General features: G+C 39.5%; 1 protein-coding gene across 1 annotated transcript in view; it reads left to right on the forward strand.

The window, feature by feature from the left end:
• LOC116287419 (protocadherin Fat 4) overlaps positions 1-17,413 on the forward strand; it is a 49,601-nt gene that overhangs the window by 7,459 nt on the left and 24,729 nt on the right. Inside the window, exons 9-36 of the mRNA XM_031694100.2 lie at positions 120-198; positions 941-1,047; positions 1,456-1,623; positions 2,243-2,458; positions 2,840-3,091; positions 3,576-3,623; positions 3,724-3,775; positions 4,419-4,546; positions 5,026-5,150; positions 5,727-5,814; positions 6,612-6,726; positions 7,250-7,494; positions 8,036-8,210; positions 8,434-8,573; positions 8,756-8,951; positions 9,187-9,387; positions 9,821-10,096; positions 11,067-11,303; positions 11,888-12,047; positions 12,206-12,476; positions 13,015-13,122; positions 13,463-13,609; positions 14,320-14,475; positions 14,887-15,009; positions 15,818-15,905; positions 16,086-16,213; positions 16,704-16,913; positions 17,003-17,137. Coding sequence (XP_031549960.2) covers positions 120-198; positions 941-1,047; positions 1,456-1,623; positions 2,243-2,458; positions 2,840-3,091; positions 3,576-3,623; positions 3,724-3,775; positions 4,419-4,546; positions 5,026-5,150; positions 5,727-5,814; positions 6,612-6,726; positions 7,250-7,494; positions 8,036-8,210; positions 8,434-8,573; positions 8,756-8,951; positions 9,187-9,387; positions 9,821-10,096; positions 11,067-11,303; positions 11,888-12,047; positions 12,206-12,476; positions 13,015-13,122; positions 13,463-13,609; positions 14,320-14,475; positions 14,887-15,009; positions 15,818-15,905; positions 16,086-16,213; positions 16,704-16,913; positions 17,003-17,137 — 4,374 coding nt within the window. The remainder of the gene's footprint in view (positions 1-119; positions 199-940; positions 1,048-1,455; positions 1,624-2,242; positions 2,459-2,839; positions 3,092-3,575; positions 3,624-3,723; positions 3,776-4,418; positions 4,547-5,025; positions 5,151-5,726; positions 5,815-6,611; positions 6,727-7,249; positions 7,495-8,035; positions 8,211-8,433; positions 8,574-8,755; positions 8,952-9,186; positions 9,388-9,820; positions 10,097-11,066; positions 11,304-11,887; positions 12,048-12,205; positions 12,477-13,014; positions 13,123-13,462; positions 13,610-14,319; positions 14,476-14,886; positions 15,010-15,817; positions 15,906-16,085; positions 16,214-16,703; positions 16,914-17,002; positions 17,138-17,413) is intronic.

Genomic DNA, 17,413 nt, shown 5'->3' on the forward strand with positions numbered 1-17,413 from the left:
CTTTGCCCACAAAATTTACCCCTGAGACCCTCCTTCAAAAAAAACCCTGGATCCGCCCTTGAGTAATGTCTAAATATTTTGTTAACGCATGTTACTGATTGAATCTGCCTTTTTTCTAGGGAACAAGTATTTTACAAGTCGTTGCATTTGATCTTGATAAAGACATCAACAGTACTGTGACATATGGCATAGATCAAGGTAATCTGGGACTGATCTTCTAAAGTGTGCAACAAGTAAAGATGGTGGGGCTGGGTTAAACTGTGGTGTACGAACATCCCATTTAAAGAGGCTTCTGACTTTCTCATTTCGATCGGAACAGGATTCCAAGGACAGTGGAACCTGAGGAGGGCTCTCGGGCTGTTCCTATTTTCCGGGAATATGAAATCTTATTTTGTCTTGATTTTGAGTTCCGCATGTAAAAAAAAAATCCCCCTCCCCTCTCTACTTTAAATTGGGCTCCAACAAAATAAAGATTTGACTTTCCGCCGTCCAATATTTAACCTGAATTCACGTCAAACTTTGACGTTATATTTATTATATCAAAAGCATATCAAAAAATTATGGGATATCATCCCTAATATTTTTTTCGGGTTGTCTATCACTAGGGCTTTCTGAAAAAAAATATCAAGAAAGATATCCCGCCGTGTCTGATATACTTTACTATACTTTGGCCCTTTTTTATACATATACAAGTATATCAAAAGTATATCAAAAATTATGGGATGTCATCCCTGATATTTTTTTTCAGAAAGTACTGGTGATAGACAACTTGAAAACAATATCAGGGATGATATTCCATAATTTTTGATATACTTTTGATATACTTGTATATATGCACATTAGGGTCAAAGTTTATGCAAACCGCAGTATACATCTATATCTATATCTATATATTTATATATATACCAATTGTTTGTTGTTGTACTCTTTTATTTCCCAGTAACTAATCCTTCAAGATTATTCGTTATAAACAACGTGACAGGTTTGATATCACTGAACGGATCTCTGGACAGAGAATCTCTTGCTGAATACAATATACGTGTTCTGGTATGTAGAGTTACTGGCATAGCATTCACAACAATGGCGGATGCAGGAGGGGGGGGGGGGGTGATTGGGGAAGTATGGAGTTCTTTGACGATGCGGCGGCCATCTTGAATCACAAAGCATCACAAAGAAGTTTGCAAAGGGTGGCAAATATTATCATTTTCAATTTGTAAAGCAAAAGTAAACCTCAGTAAACCTCACATTTTAGTAGAATGTTTTCAAAATCTGTAAATCAAGCTTAAAGTCAAGCTTGTAAATCGGTGGCCTTAATTAAGGAAAGGTATGCATAGCTCGAAATAGTTTTTCCATTATAGCGGGAAATGACCACATGACCTGTCATGTCATGTTGCCCTGTCAAATTTTTTTTGCATTAGTGCAATCTGACCGTTTCCTTTCTATGACGTCATACAGGCATATTCGTCATATCCGGTCACAGATCACGCCACTGTCAACATAAAAGTGACAGATGCCAATGACAACATACCTGTATTCACACAATCAGTGTATCAAGGCTCCGTGGTGGAGAACTTAGCAGCTGGAGCGAGCGTGTTGAAAGTAGAAGCAACAGACAAGGACCAGGTATGATAACAGTGCAAGATAACATTACTGTAACACCCATCCCAGTCCTTCAATTTTTTATTGATACCCCAGCCTGAAACAACCTCTGGGCTGAGCAAAGTCAGGGCACAGCTAAGTCACAGATCAAATCCTGAAACAACCTCTAGGCTGATCTAAGTCAGGGCACGGCTAACTCACAGATCGAACTAAGATACAGTCTCTCGGCTGACCTAAGTCAAGACATGGCTAACTTATAGATCGAAGCATGAAACAACCTCTGGACTGATCTAAGTCAGGGTGCAGCTTCTGTGACTCACAGATCAAAACCCGAAAGCACCTCTGAGCTGATTTAAGTCAGGGCATAGCTAACTCACAGATCAAATGGAATTTAGCGTGTTAGGATTTGTGGAGCCTGCAAAACCCGGAGAAAAACTAATGTGATCGCAAATCCAAGAATCACGCACTGAACCGTGACTCCTTGGACTCTCGCTCGCAGTTCTCTCTCAGAGATCACGAAATTTCATGACCTCATGAGCTCAGCTCTTGGGAAAGTGCTCAATTTTCTCGTAAGAGTGCATCCCATAATTTATTCTCAGGTGCTACCAGTCGACTTCCTTCAAATCATTGTTTATTTTTTAAGGGAATAAATGCAGAGCTACGCTACCACATCAATCCTGGTAATGATGCAAATAGGTTTTCAATCAACAGCCAAACAGGCTTCGTAACTACTTCAGCGGAACTTGACAGAGAAGAAAATAATTTATACAACTTGACTATTATTGTGGAGGACATGAATGGTAATGGAACGATAGGCAATGTGTTTAATAACACCGCTACTGTGTACGTCTACGTACAGGTAAGAGAAACCATACATTAATCTTAGTTCACGACGAAAGAACCTCGGGCATGACTAACTTAAAGATCCAACCCTGAAACAACTTCTGGGCCGTCGATCGAAGTCAGGGCACGGCTAACTCACAGATAGAACCCTGAAACAACTTCTGGGCTGAGCAACTTCAGGGCATGGCTAACTCTCAGATCGAACCCTAAAACAACCTCTGGGACGATCTAAGTCAGAGCATGGCTAGCTCACATATCCAGCCCCAAAACAACCTCTGTGCTGATCTACTTCAGGACACGGCTAGCTCACAGATGGAATTGGAATTTAAACAGTATGTTACGTAATTTATTTCACACTGCTGCCACACCATCCTTGATTCCCCTTGGCTTTCAACAGGATGCCAATGACAACGCTCCTGTCTTCACGTTTCTATCGTACAACGTCACCATAAACGAATCCATTGCGGTTGGCGCGAAAGTGATCCAGGTCGAGGCTAAAGACCAGGATGTAGATCAAGATATAGTGTATGCCATTACTGGTGGTAATGAGTTGTCAAGGTTTCTGATTGGTAGAAGAAGTGGCATCATTTATGTTAGAAGTGTTATTGACAGAGATCCACCTCGTAATGAGACATCATTTACTCTAGAGGTGAGCCTGATAATATGCACAAATATGATATTATTTATAATTGTAGATTTCTGGGATAAGACGTCACTTAATCAGCAGATCTCCCATGTAAATTAAAAACTTGTTTTGTAAAGTGTTCGTTAAAATGTTAATATTTTGTTCATTTAACTTATTTAACCGTTCACTCATTGCAATTTTTATCACTAGCGATGAGTGTAGGACAGCCGAAACATGTCTAGTTTAAAAATTTTGTTTATATTTAACTAAATTCTGATCAAATTCTTGCTGTTTTGACAGCTTGGAGAGATAGAAAAGTAGGCAGATTATTTTCTAGAATTTGCCCTGGTATTTGTAACCCTTAATCAATTATTTTTTTAAGTCTTTTTAAAAGCAGTATTTTTTTATTTATATCCTTTACCTTTTATTCATTCATTTTTTCATTTATTCATTCATTCCTTCGTTCGTTGATTCGTTGATTCATTTATTCGTTAAAATATATTTGCAGGTGATGGCAATAGATGACAAAAATCATTTGTTGAACTCTACTACATCTGTAAGTACTGATTACCTAGAAATGCATGGGTTTCCTGTTTTTCTTGTCTTTCCTTCTCAATTGGTCTCAATATTTCTATATCGTTTTTATTCATTTCCAGGTAAATGTTGCTGTAGATGACGTCAATGATAACCACCCTCACTGCTCGCAAGGTACCTTCACATTTCCCATAATGCATTTAACTTGATTGTCATTAAATGTTTAGCACTCTTTCACATCGGCCAAAAGGTTTTATTGCATTATTATAGAAAGAGGATATAACACAATAGATTCGTTCAATTGTTTGACACTCTAAGGTCCTCTCGGCTGACGTGAACGAGTACTAACGTCATCAATTGTAAGACTCTTTGGAACCCTTTACCAATGAATTGGCTTTCCCTTTTCTATACTAAAATCTTTCAAGAGCTAGAAAATAAGTAAAAATAAGTTAGCGAATACTTTCTAGGGGTCTCATTGAAAGCACACGTTATGTCTGAAAAGACTACCCTGAAGTTCGTATTTATTCACTCTTAGTCATTTTGAGGTTGAGTGAAAATCACTTGGATCGAGTTAGTTGGCATTGCAGTGCATGGTAGGATTGTTAGGGGACGAAGTAGACGCCATATTGGAAAAATCTCCAATAAAACAGTCCCCCAATGTACTGCAATGGCAAATCGACCTAGTTTTTTACTCGACTTCGGCGTGGCTAATTGATTGTAAGACAGTACTAGTATCACTTTCTTAGTTAGCAATTTCCGTACTTATTGGTATGGAATATTATATTTCGACTTTATAACAAACTCCTATCTTTATAAGATCAATACAGTGCAAGTGTTTACGAAAACGCAACAGAAGGAACAACAGTGATGTCTTTGGTATGCAGTGACGTGGATACGGGGGATAACGCTCGCCTTACATACCAGCTGGTCAGCGGTGCTGATAAGGTACGTAGAGTAGGGACAGAAAGGTGCGAAGAAGTTACGGAGGATATTATTGGAACTAGGACAAAAAATAAAACAGCACATCTACATAACAGTAAGAAAGAGTGTTAAAAGGGTGTTAACTTTTTCCTTAATTTTGTCATCGCCACGTATTAACCGCAGTTGTGGTTTTTCTATTTGTGCTATTCACCTTAGACTGCGTTTACGCGGTACCGCACGAAGAAAGTGTACATTTAGGGGTTCCGTTCACGCGGGACTAAGGCTATCTGAACAAAATTGTTTTCACCTAGCCGTGTAAATCTGGATCCGGTTCCGTGTAAACAGAACGTATTTTCTACACAATCAAAGAGACGGTTCCGTATTAACGGTCAATCGGCAGTACATGCACAAGTCACATTTTTAACCGGTTTAAAAATAGGCCGATAACGTGTAAACTCAGACCTGTTATATTTGTTTACACATCTGTTTATTCTTTTAAATAGAAATTTGACATTCGTTCTACGTCTGGAATTGTTCGTACAATCAATGCACTAGACTATGACAATGGTAACAAGACATACAAACTATCGCTATTGGTGACAGACCATGGAAACCCACCACTAACAAAGTAAGTAGAGATGGAATGTTAATCACTTTTAGGGGATGCTCATTGTAACAAGAGTCCCTTTTCTCATTCGGGAGAAACCAGTGTGTTTTATGTCAAAAGATTCATATGCACAGGCTTACGAGTGGTGATAACTAGTAGAGTACGAGCATGCATGGACTGCGTCAGTGTTTCTGAATAAAACAGCAGGAACTTGTGGATAAATTGAATCACAAAAAGCTTTGTGAAACTGCCGACGTTTCGTACGTTAGTCCTTCGTCGGAGTAAGTAGCTCCGACGAAGGACTAACATCCAAAACGTCAGTCTCACAAAGCTTTTTACGGTGATTCAATTTATCCACAAGCTCCTGCTGTTTTTTGCACAGGCTTAGCCTGGTCAGAGCAAAGTCAACTGTAATGCTGCAATGCGGTAACCTGCGTAGAGGCCCTCGATAATTGTGTGGTTGAGAAAAGGGAGAAAGAGGGTCCTGCAAGAATCCCCCTAATTATATAAAATGTAGTGATGATGATAATGGTAGAACATATTGGGTTCCTGTTGAATGGGGGTTATTTATATCGGATATGTATGTTTTTTTTGTAGAGAAGTTTCACTGAATATAGACGTAATCAACATCAACGACAATTTTCCTCTCTTTACGAAGAGACAGTACGACTTTTCTGTACTTGAGGTAAAAACCATAACACTTTGACTTTCATAAGACATGATTAATTCTGCAAAAACTCATAGGTAAATGTTTCTCAGAATAACTATGAAAATAATCGAGCTGAGCAACAAAGACGAGGTAGGGCAAAAGGAATAAAAAAAACTACATTCAACTATAAATTTCACAATAGAAAAAATATTTAAAATTAACTAATTTATTGACATAGCAACGGTAACTAAGGGGAGAGGAACTATGAATAGAATGTGCAAACACATTGTTCATGAAATGAAAATGAAATAAGACACCATGATGCGAAATCCTACCTAGCAAGCAGTTGATGTAATGTGTTCATAAAAATACAATGAATCGAGTCTAATACAATAGATAGAACGACAAATAGAATACAAATTTCTTTCTGAATACATAACATCAACTTAATGCTACGGGGGTTCTCCCAAAATTAAAAGATATCTAAGTCGAGAATTTACGGTGATGATATTCACCGTTCTTATAGTGGTTGACGAGCGCATTAAAACGAGGTCACCCAGTCATGTTGCAAGGCTGAGCAAGGCTGCTCATTCAAAATAAAGGTGGATAGCGCGAATTCAGGTTAAAACAAAAGGTCGTCAGTTTCTATACTTTTCTTCTAAAAATGCATTGCATGTGCTTTTATATCTTTTATCATGAACTAATGACTGGGTGACTTCGTTTTCGTGCACTTATCAGCTATCATAAGAACAGTGAATGCTGTGCCGTGAAAGTGAATATGATTTTAGTTTTTGTGAATATACAGAGTAATCCATACACTCTGATATCTTCAGGGCGATTACTCAAGTCTGGCCGTACTTATCGGGGAAGTCGAAGCTACTGATGGTGATACTGATGCCAATGGTTGTCTCTGTGGTCAGATACGATACAGTATCGTCAACTCTACAGGTAAAATACCTTGAATAATGAACGAGGAATCTCTATCTAAATCAAGATTTCCTTGTGCTAGACGCGGTTTCCTTAATAAAAGTAAGGGGGTGGGCCCTAATTCCGCACGGGGACTGGGCAAAGCGGGTACTGGGTAGATATTGCGGATTGCGAGAAACAAATCATTATTTTGAGAAGGAAAACGGGAAAATAGTTTTCTTACAATGCGTATCCTAAGAGCAGCATGCTCGCAATATTATCTTTAGGTTTCTTTGGCATAACAAATTACCTTTACATTTCTATGTGTGTTTCTAAGACTGAGGTCAAACGTCAAATGTCGAACTTCACATGAGCCGAACCCGATTGAAGCAATGGATAGCGAGGCGTTCTTCTTTGATGTCATTAGGTTCGGCTCATTTGAAGTTCGATGTTCGACATGACCCTTATACACTTATTTTTTTAATGATCAATGACAATTCAGAGAAAATCAATTTATGCTATTCTAGTCAAGTACACCATAATATTCTCTTTTTCCCAAAACCAGGTGTTTTCAGCATTGATCACGTGACCGGTGTCGTTAGCACTTCAGGTATCCTGGATCGCGAGGCCAAGTCTATTTATACCTTAGTTGTCATGGCAACTGATCGGGATCCATGGAAACCCTTGTCAAACTCCACTACTGTCACCATCCATGTTGCTGATCAAAATGATAATTCTCCCATCTTTGACCAAGTCAACTACACGGCAAAGGTTGGGGAAGACAAGGGGCCTGGGTACCAGGTCATCAAGGTAGGACAAACAGTTTAACCATTTGATACATTTGCTTTGAATTACAGCTTAAACTTATCAGTAAAGTTATTACTACTGAGGGTGATGGCACGACTACTGTGTTAAGTGTTCCAAAAGGGCCTTAAATTGAAATCGCCGGTTCCATTAATTAATTATTCGATTACTGAGTTCCTCATTCCTTCCTGAGACTAAAGATCAAGGAAGATTCAATTGAACTCTTTCGGTAAAAACCGCTGTGTTTCATGACTAAAGACTCATGTGTTTCATCTGCATCATAGACTCATCGAGTGAATAATTTGCAAAAGTCAACTGTAATTAAAAATGTGCAAGTTGAATTTGTGAATAGCTCACTTATAAACGAGGTTAAACCTGTTCAAGAGTCTGGTCTTCAAGAACAATTGTATGCATCGACTGTAATTTAAAGTTAAACATGTCAAGTGAAATAACCTGTCCTCCCAAAAAGAATCTCTCCACCCAAAACTGTCGCCAGTACTTAAACAACGAGAAAAAAGATTAAATATATTTACAATTAAATAAACAGATTTCATCAAGTGATAGAGATAGCGGTCGTAACGCCAACATATCGTACAGTATAGTGAGTGGTAACATAGGAGGTGTGTTCACCATCGATGAGATGACTGGTCAGCTCTGGACTGCAGGACCATTGGACTATGAAACACTCAACAGATATGACCTAACTGTGGCTGCTATTGATGGTACGTTGAATACTCGAGTTTCGAGTTCTCTGTTGCTTAGTTTTAGCTTCGACTTTGTGCAGAATATCCATGTGTTATAGTGAAGGTCCTTGGCATTTCAAAGTGTTTGTATTGTTGAAGATGTGCAAGTGAGCAAAAGCAAATACGCAGTTGCGATACCTCATTCCAGTGCCTTAATACCTTGGGTTTTTTTTCTGAATTGTGTGTTTGTATTTTCTTGTAGGGGGTGCATCACCAAGACAAACTATAGTCAGTGTGACAATTGATGTTATCGATGCTAATGACAACAAACCAGTCTGTATGAACAACGGGTTGACTGTCAAGATACGAGAAAACTTGCCTGCAGGACAGATTGTCACCAAGGTATATTATTATCATCGTTATCATCATGATCATGATCATCGTCATCGCCATCATCATCGTCACAGTCATTATTATCATCAGATCATTGTCATCAACAACCAATATCATAATGATCCAAGAGAAAAAAATATTGAGTTGTTCTAATTAATATTTTTGCTATATTTTTTTCGTTTCACTTTCAGATATCTGTTGTAGACAAAGATCATGACATCAACCAAACGACACGCTACAGTCTAGTAAGCGATTCATTTGATGTGAATGACGAGACTGGTGACGTCAACACCACGCGCTCATTGGACAGAGAGAGCCAATCAAATTACACCTTAACAGTCATGGCCTATAATTACAACCAGTCTTCCATGACAGTCAACTGCACAGGTACTATCTTTACTCTCGCTTAGCTGTTCAAGCACAGTAAGATTACCGTGATGTTATGAGGGGTCAATAGTGTGCTGTCAATAACTAACTTCAGGGATGTTGCTTCAAGCCTACCTGGAACCCCCGCCCTCCCCATCCCCCCTCCGTCCATCATGAACGTGATTTTCCAGCCATATATAGCGTAAGGGTCACGGTGGCAATGCGTTAACACGTTAATGTTTTTCACGCTTCGCAGTTATGGTGGTAGTAGAGGATGATAACGACAACACTCCTCTGTTCAACATTTCAAGCCACAGTATATCTGTATCCGAGAGCGCTGCCATAGGAACCACGTTGCTAAGGGTAACGGCTACTGACCAGGACGAGGCTCATAACGGTGACATAAGATACGTGTTGATGGGAGACGGGACAAAGTTTGCTGTCAATGAGACAACAGGTTGGTGTCACGTGTTCAGATGTTATGCTAATAAACCCAGCCCAAATGTTTAGTACAAGATGTAGTTCTTTAAATTTTATCGATGCCATTCTGATCAAACTCAGGGGAAGGCTAACTTACACATCGAATTGTAATTTAGCAGATAATATAGATAAAAACCGCAGAGAATCCCTTATATCCCTCGAGACCAAACAAACTCTAAGGGCATATGATGCCCAGTACAGGAATCAAACCTGAGTCCCTGTAGGTGAGGGGTGAGTCCACTACCGCTACGCCACCCTTGACAAATAGATTTAGTTCTGGTCTCTAGTCTAGGAAGGATAATATATAAATTTAAGCAGTGCCTAAAAAAAGACACCATGCTTGAATACATTTGTTCTCATATCAAATCAAACCAGTTACACTGATATCTATTGTATGCTTTTTCTTCCAGGAATCATAACACTTACTTCAAGTCTAGACCGGGAAACAACCCCTCACTACACCTTTAATATAGTGGCAAGAGATCGAGGTTTACCCCAGTCCCGCTCGTCCATGGTTCATGTGTCAATCAATGTTACTGATGTGAATGACAACACACCGGTATTTGATAAGGCGATCTACTCGGGTAGTGTACCAGAGAATGTGGTCAATAATAGTATTGTAATGACGGTATATGCTGAAGACAGAGATGAAGGGCTAAACAGAGATGTCGAATATTCGATTACTGGTAAGTAAACCTGTTGGTAGAAACACTGGATGAAAAACTCTTAGGCGGAAAATTGTCTCGTCTTTACTTGTTAATAAGATTTGATGTTGTCGTTGTTTCTTCTAATCTTGTTTTTACTGTTATTGTTGCTACAGCTGCTGTTGCTGCGTTGTAGTGTTTGCTGACGTCTTTGTGTTGCTGCTGCTGTAGTACTTGTTATTGTTGTTGTTGTTAATGTTGCTGCTGATGTTATTGTTGTTGTGTTTGTTGCTGCGGTTGTTGTTGTTTTGCTGTTGTTGTTGCTGCTGCTATTATTGTTATTGTTGTTGTTGCTGCTGATGTTGCTGTTGCTGTTCCTGTTGCTGCTGTTGTTCTTTTTGCTATTGGTGTTGTTATTGTTATTGTCGTTGTTGTTGCTGCTGCGGTTATTGTTGTTGTGTTTGTTGCTGCGATTGTTGTTGTTTTGCTGTTGCTGCTGCTGCTGTTTTTGCTACTGCTGTTGTTGTTGCTGCTGTTGTTATTGTTGTTGTTGTTGCTGCTGATATTGCTGTTGCTGTTCCTGTTGCTGCTGTTGTTCTTGTTGCTATTGCAGTTGTTGATGTTGATGTTGCTGTGGTTGTAGTTGCTGATGTTGTGCTGCTACAGATGTTGTTATTACTGCTGTCATTATACTTATAGTTACTACTGTGTTGTAGTTGCTGTTGCCTGTGCTTTCTTGTTGTTGTCGCTGCTGTTTACCTCTGCTGTTGTTGATGTTGTCGTTGCTGCTGCTGTTGTTGTTGATGTTGCTGCGGTTGTGGTTGCTGATGTTGTGCTGCTGCAGATGTTGTTATTACTACTGTCATTATACTTGTAGTTGCTCCTGTGTTGCAGTAGCTGTTGCCTATGTTTTCTTGTTGTTATCGCTGCTGTTTACTTCTGCCTTTGTCTTTGTTGTCGTATTTTGGAACACAAGTTTTCCTTTTATTTAACTATCATTAACATTTTTCAGGAGGAAACGTTGGAAATACCTTTTCCATCAATTCCAGTGGAACAATCATGACAGCCACCCCCCTTGATCGCGAAACAACAGATCGATACGAGTTGACGGTAACAGCTAGAGACAGGGGGAATCCTCAATTAAATTCTACTGTTAAATCTGTAATAAGGGTGCAAGACGTGAATGATAACGCTCCTAACATAACAAATGCTCCAACACAGATTACCATACAAGAAAATACACCCACAGGTTTGTTGATATTTAATGATTAACTTCCTCATCTTTGGACAAGGTCACAGCTATAAGAAGATCTAACCCAGTTTGATAAATAAAATCATAGTTAATAGAGGGGAATGGTTAGGAAACTCTATTGTTATATCTTATTGTTCACTTTTTTCAAGCGTGACCGTGCACAATCCTTTGTTTACCATTGTTTTACCATTGTTGGCAATGGCTGAGTGAACAGATCAAAATATTCCTTACAATAATCCCGTAGACAAAGTTTATGTTTACTTATTTTGCAATTTCGGATGAGCATAAATTAAACATATTGCACGGTCAAGACCGGTTCAACCTCACAAGCGAACAAAGACCTGATAACAATAGCTTTCCTAACCATTCCCCTCTATTAACTATGATAAAATAGAATCTCTACAGCTCTACTCAGCTGTCATCTTCGGTCTGTTAATTTTACACGTTTTTTGTTTCCCTAAAGCCAGTGTACATATAAAACCATTGTTTGTTTTGGCCAATTTCTACAGCTCTACTCAGCGGTTACGACATTACTGTCATCTTTGGCCTGTTAATTTTACACGTTTTTTGTTTCCCTAAAGGCTCGTTGGTATACCTTTTGACCGCTGATGACAAAGACATGGGGCTCAATGCTCGAGTGACGTTTACAGGGTACGCAAAGCCTGCTGGGACGTTTGTTATAAACCCATCAACAGGAATGATTACGACTATTGGACCACTGGACCGTGAAACTACACAAAGGTACTACCTGCCTTTAAGTTTTGTCTATCTGTCTGTTTGTCTTTCTGTTTTATATTCTGCATTTGTATTTTTTTTCTATCTGCGGACTGACTGTCGGTTAATTTGTCTGTCTGTCACACTATACAACATAACTTACACCACTGTGTTCATATTTTTAGGTACCAGTTCTTTGCCTATGCAACAGATCGTGGAAGTCAACCTCTAAATAGCTCGTCTGTGTCCTTCGACATCTCCATTAATGACATAAATGACAATAACCCGGTGTTCAATCCCGTATCTTACACGGTCAATATCAGTGAAAATGTTTCTATAGCGACTGTGGTACTAAGTGTGAACGCTTCAGAGAAAGACTTGGGTGAATCAGGAAGGATTGTGTACAAGATCGAGGCTGGTGATCCACAGGGATACTTTAGGATCGATAACAATACGGTAACTAAAGTCTATACTTCTATCGCAAGGGAACATTGGTTACCAACAATGGGGTAGGGGTGGGGCATATTTGGAAATAAGTAACAAGTCCTCCAATAGACGCCTTGCAGTCCCTCGGAATGCAGCTCAATTTGTAGGACATAACAATAGGTTTCCAATTCTCATGAGATTGAAATTATTTTGTTTTGTCCTCCAAATTGAGCTGCTTTGACGTCACGTGCAAGGGATGGATATTATTAATGCAATAGCCCCTTTTCTTGTTTGGTTAATTACCCTTGTTATTGTTTACGACAGACTCATTTATTCAGGTTCAGCCTCGTTTAAAAGCTTTTTTTCCGGAAACGTTAGCTGTAATGTAAAGAATGTGAAAGTTAAGCAATGACAATATTTTTTAAATCCCACGGACTCTCAATGGTATTTGTGAATAGCTGTAATATAAACGAGGCTAAGCCTGTACAAATGATTACATGGTCTTCAAAAACAGCGGTATTTTGTGTTTTTGTGCCATTAGTGATCATTTCTGGTGATATTTTTTAAGGGTGTGATAAGAAGTAGCAAGAGTCTGGATAGAGAATCGATTGCTCGGTTTGATCTTGTCATCTCAGCAAAGGATCATGGGAGTCCTGCGAGATTTGGATACGGTTATGTAAGTACTTTCAAAAGGATATACCTGAATGACAGACAGACAGACAGACAGACAGACTGAATGATAGGCAGACAGACAGACAAACAGACCGAAAGATCGGCAGACAGCAGAAAGACAAAGTCACAGGCAGGCAGGCAGGCAGGCAGGCAGGCAGGCATGTATTCAGAAATATTATGACCAGGACTTGTGAACAGACAGACAGACAAAAAAGCACACAGCCTACGAAGGGACAGACATACAGAAAAACGGATGGACTCGCGAACGAGCGGACAGAAAGACAGACTGACAGGCAGGCACGTAGAAATGTATCAAGTGAAGTAATTCTGCTGGATTCTTTCAGGTAACAATATTCATCGTAGATACAAACGACTTGCCTCCCGTTTTCGTTATGAATCAATATTCATCAAGCATCAAAGAGAACATCGTTACTGGCACTCTTGTTACAACGGTTATAGCAGCTGATGGAGACATAGGACCAAACGCAAAGGTAAACAAGGGAAATGACTTGCAATAGTCACTACTTGGAGTAAAGTGTATACACCACATTGAAAAAAAGAGTTTTCTGGTTGAAATGGTTAAATCATCGAGCTAAGGCTGAAGGGGACTCAAAGTAATATCGCAGTTATGCGGCCCTCTATCGTCGATTCAAGTTGGCGAACATAGCATTTTGTCACTCTTCATGCATGTGTCTGTATGCAAACATGTGTCTCCAAATCGGATCAGGATATCAACTACCCCGAATACACCCCGGTCTTAGCTTTGAATATTTAACCGTTTGAATCCGACAACGTCCTTCCTTGCTAGCAGAGTCTCTCTTCTCTTTCTCTCCCTTCTTTCAGGCGGGGAGGAAGGAGACTCTGCCGATGTAGAGCGCTTCCTTTGATACACCGCCTTCCACGATGGTGGACGAACAAAACCAGTTTTAAAACCGGTTTTTAACCGATTACATGTAGTGCGCATGAGCAAATGTAACAAACCGTGGCGCCAAACATTGTTTGACGAGAGCGGCTGTCAAAATCATGACAGCGTTGCTAAGCCACGCATGCGCGACAGAAATAACGTCCTACATCGTCAGAGTCTATTTTTCTCTCTCAACCAAAAAAAAAAAAAAAAGGAAAATAGGCTCTGCTAGCAGGGAAACAACGTGCTTTTAATTTGTTGTATGTAACCTAATGTTTATTCACGGCCTCGTTGCAGATTACATATTCCATTCTTAATGGTGAAGGCATGTTGGATTTCAATATTACAACTATAGAAGAGATGGATCCAGAATCTCAGAAGATGCGTTTCGTTGGTCGAATATACAGCTCACGTGACCTGGATAGAGAATCACGTGCATCATATAACCTCACGGTACATACCAAAATGTTTCCATATATACCATGCATTATAAATTATAATCAGTAAGCCTCCAGGAAATGGACACTGAGCCTGGCTTCTGATAGAGGCTGCTGGGGTATCGGGCTCGATTCTCGGACTCGGCATTCCTTGTAATTAGAGCTTGTTAGTTCTCTCCCTTGTTTCGAAGTTTTTTTTCCCTCCTTTTTTTGTTTTGTTTTTTCCCGGGTTTTTCAGTTTTTCTCCTTCCAATAAACCTAACCCGCTGTGAGTTAGTTGTCACAAAAGTTGTTTCAGGGTATCAATAAAATTTAACGGCTCTCCTCTTTTGAAATTTGAATGTTGATTGCTTTTAAAAAAGGAGGCTTCCTAAAAGACGTCTTACCATATTTTCTTAATATCGTTTTCCCCGCTTCATTTTGCTAGGTTGTTGCTTCAGATGGAGTGCACAACAGCACCACGCAGGTGATCATTACTCTACAGGATGTGAATGACAACTCACCGAAATTTGATGTGCCTTTGACAGTAATAAACATTAGCCTCGCTGAGGTAAGTAGAACATGTTAGGTCCCGTCCACATGTATCCGGAAATTTGTTTATCCGTAAATTATTATTTGCGGATACGAAAATGTTCGCGTCCACACGCAGCGTATTCGAATCGTTTTCACCGTCCACACGTATCCGTTTCCGTAAAATTTGCGGATACGGACACAAAAATTTGTGGACACGTAAGGACGCAACCCGTATCTGTAAAAAAAAATTGTAGATACAAAAATTTCCGGATACGTGTGGACGGGGCCTTAGAAACATCCTTTATAGTGGCACTATCCTTGCGTTTATTTCCTAGAGGAATTGTTAATTCCTGGGGGACAAAGCAATAGGTCGTCTTTCCTTATGCAAAAATATATCCATTGTGCTTATTTTCAATTTCTCTCGGGACTCAGTGCAAGGGGTCTATAGTGTTAGTGCTAAGAAAGGTATAAAAGCTAGTAAACACGTACGTGTCCAATTGTGCGCCGCTATTGTGCTGCCTCTTTTCAACGAAACGTGATCATGGGCTCGATTCTCGGACTCGCCATGCATGATACAGTATGTGAGTAAGCTTGCTGTAGGTTCTCTCCTGTTTCTCGAGAGTTTTTTTACCAGATTTTCTCGCTCCGCAAAAAAAAGAGAAAGAAATTCTACTTACAATTCCGGTTGGATACACCTGTTGTACAATGCTTTAGTCATGACTCCTGGCTTAAGAGACTGAGCGATCACTCCCTCCGTGATCCACGTTAAATAAGTCATAAGTAGCTAAATCGTGAACAGTAAAAAACAAATCAATACTGATTCTTGGTTGAAATTTTTTCTTCAGAATACTCCAGGTGGCACCAAGATACTGAACGTAACAGCGCGTGATACTGACGAGGGCTATAATGCAAGAATAACCTATTCTGTTGCAGGTATATATACAAAATATGCATAACAGACTCATGCTTTGATACGCAAATGGTTTAAGAGTGGAACGAATTGAAAGATCGAAAGAGTGGGGCGAGGGCTTGGGCGATGTGATGAATTCATTCATAGATTTGTTCTTTTTACAGAAGTAAGGCTTACACTTTTTTTGGTAAATTTTTCTTCAGCAGGTGATGGGTATTTTTACATCGACTCCAACACTGGCGTACTGTACACGACTCCACAAACGTTGGACAGAGAAACCAAAGACTTTTACAACTTGACCATAACAGCATCCGATCCAGGAAACAACAAGGTAACAAACCACTGAACAACGTGTCATTCCCTAGAGTATCATTTCTTTGTTTTACGGTTGAGCATGAGAAGACACATTGATGTGAGACACATTGATATGAGACTCAAACAAAGAATATCTTATTCTCAAGGGAATGACACGTGTTCTGCATGAAACGGAAACACAGTGTCACACACGTCATTTCCGGTCTCATCCTGTGCGGAATGTTCATCAGCTGAATCAAATGTTTTCAACAGAATATTTTCTGGCTGATACAACATGGTGGTCAGTGTTTGACCCCAAATTTTGGAGCAGATTCAAAGACTTCTATCTGTCGACTGAAACCCTACAACTTTTTATGGTTGACAGCACTTGGTGGTGATTGTTTGACCACAATTTGAAGCAGATAATGAGATTCAAAGACTTTAATAAGCTGATTGAAGGCCAGCATTTTTTTAGCCACGCATTGATTCCTGCTGTTATAAAATCTGTTTTTTTCTTGACGTCGTAGGCCAGCATCACAGTAAACGTAAATATATTGGACGTTAATGACAATCCTCCACGATTCAACTTATCTGATGTTACTTTTGACGTGGATGAAGGTTCCGGTGTCATGATTGACGTCACAGCAACAGACCAAGACCAAGGAGCCAATCAGGAGATAGAGTATCGTATAATAAGCGGTAACGATGATGGAATCTTTCAAATCGATAATAAAACTGTAAGTATTTGCCCATCGATTTTTCCCAAGTTTTTCATTTTAATCACGATGATTATTCCTTTGTTTGTTTATTTGTTTATTTTTTTTAGGGAAATTTAACGTCTGTTAAGAATGTTGACCGTGAGAGAACGGGACTGAAACTTGATAAAAATGACAATGGCGTTTATTCGCTTGTGGTGGAAGCCGTTGACCATGGCCAGCCTCCACTATCGTCAAAAACCAATGTGAGTAATATTACAATGCTTAAAGTATATATATATATATATATGATATAAATATAAGCTATTCCTAGGCTGAGGGGGAAAACTTGTCGAGTTAGATGTGCATTGCATTGTGGGACTCATGAAGTGGACGAAATGGACGACATCTTGGCAATATATTCCCTAAAACAATGCACTGCACAATGCAATGCATTCTCACAATTAATGCACTGCAATGTCAACTCGATCCATTTTTTTCCTCAACCTCAAAATGGGTAAGCAGATCAAATCGACTGGTAT

The sequence above is a fragment of the Actinia tenebrosa genome, unplaced genomic scaffold, assembly GCF_029948245.1.
Source record: "Actinia tenebrosa isolate PJP-AT-01 unplaced genomic scaffold, QUT_ActTen_1.0 PGA_scaffold7__59_contigs__length_16204524, whole genome shotgun sequence".
NCBI classification, from domain to species: Eukaryota; Metazoa; Cnidaria; class Anthozoa; order Actiniaria; family Actiniidae; genus Actinia; species Actinia tenebrosa.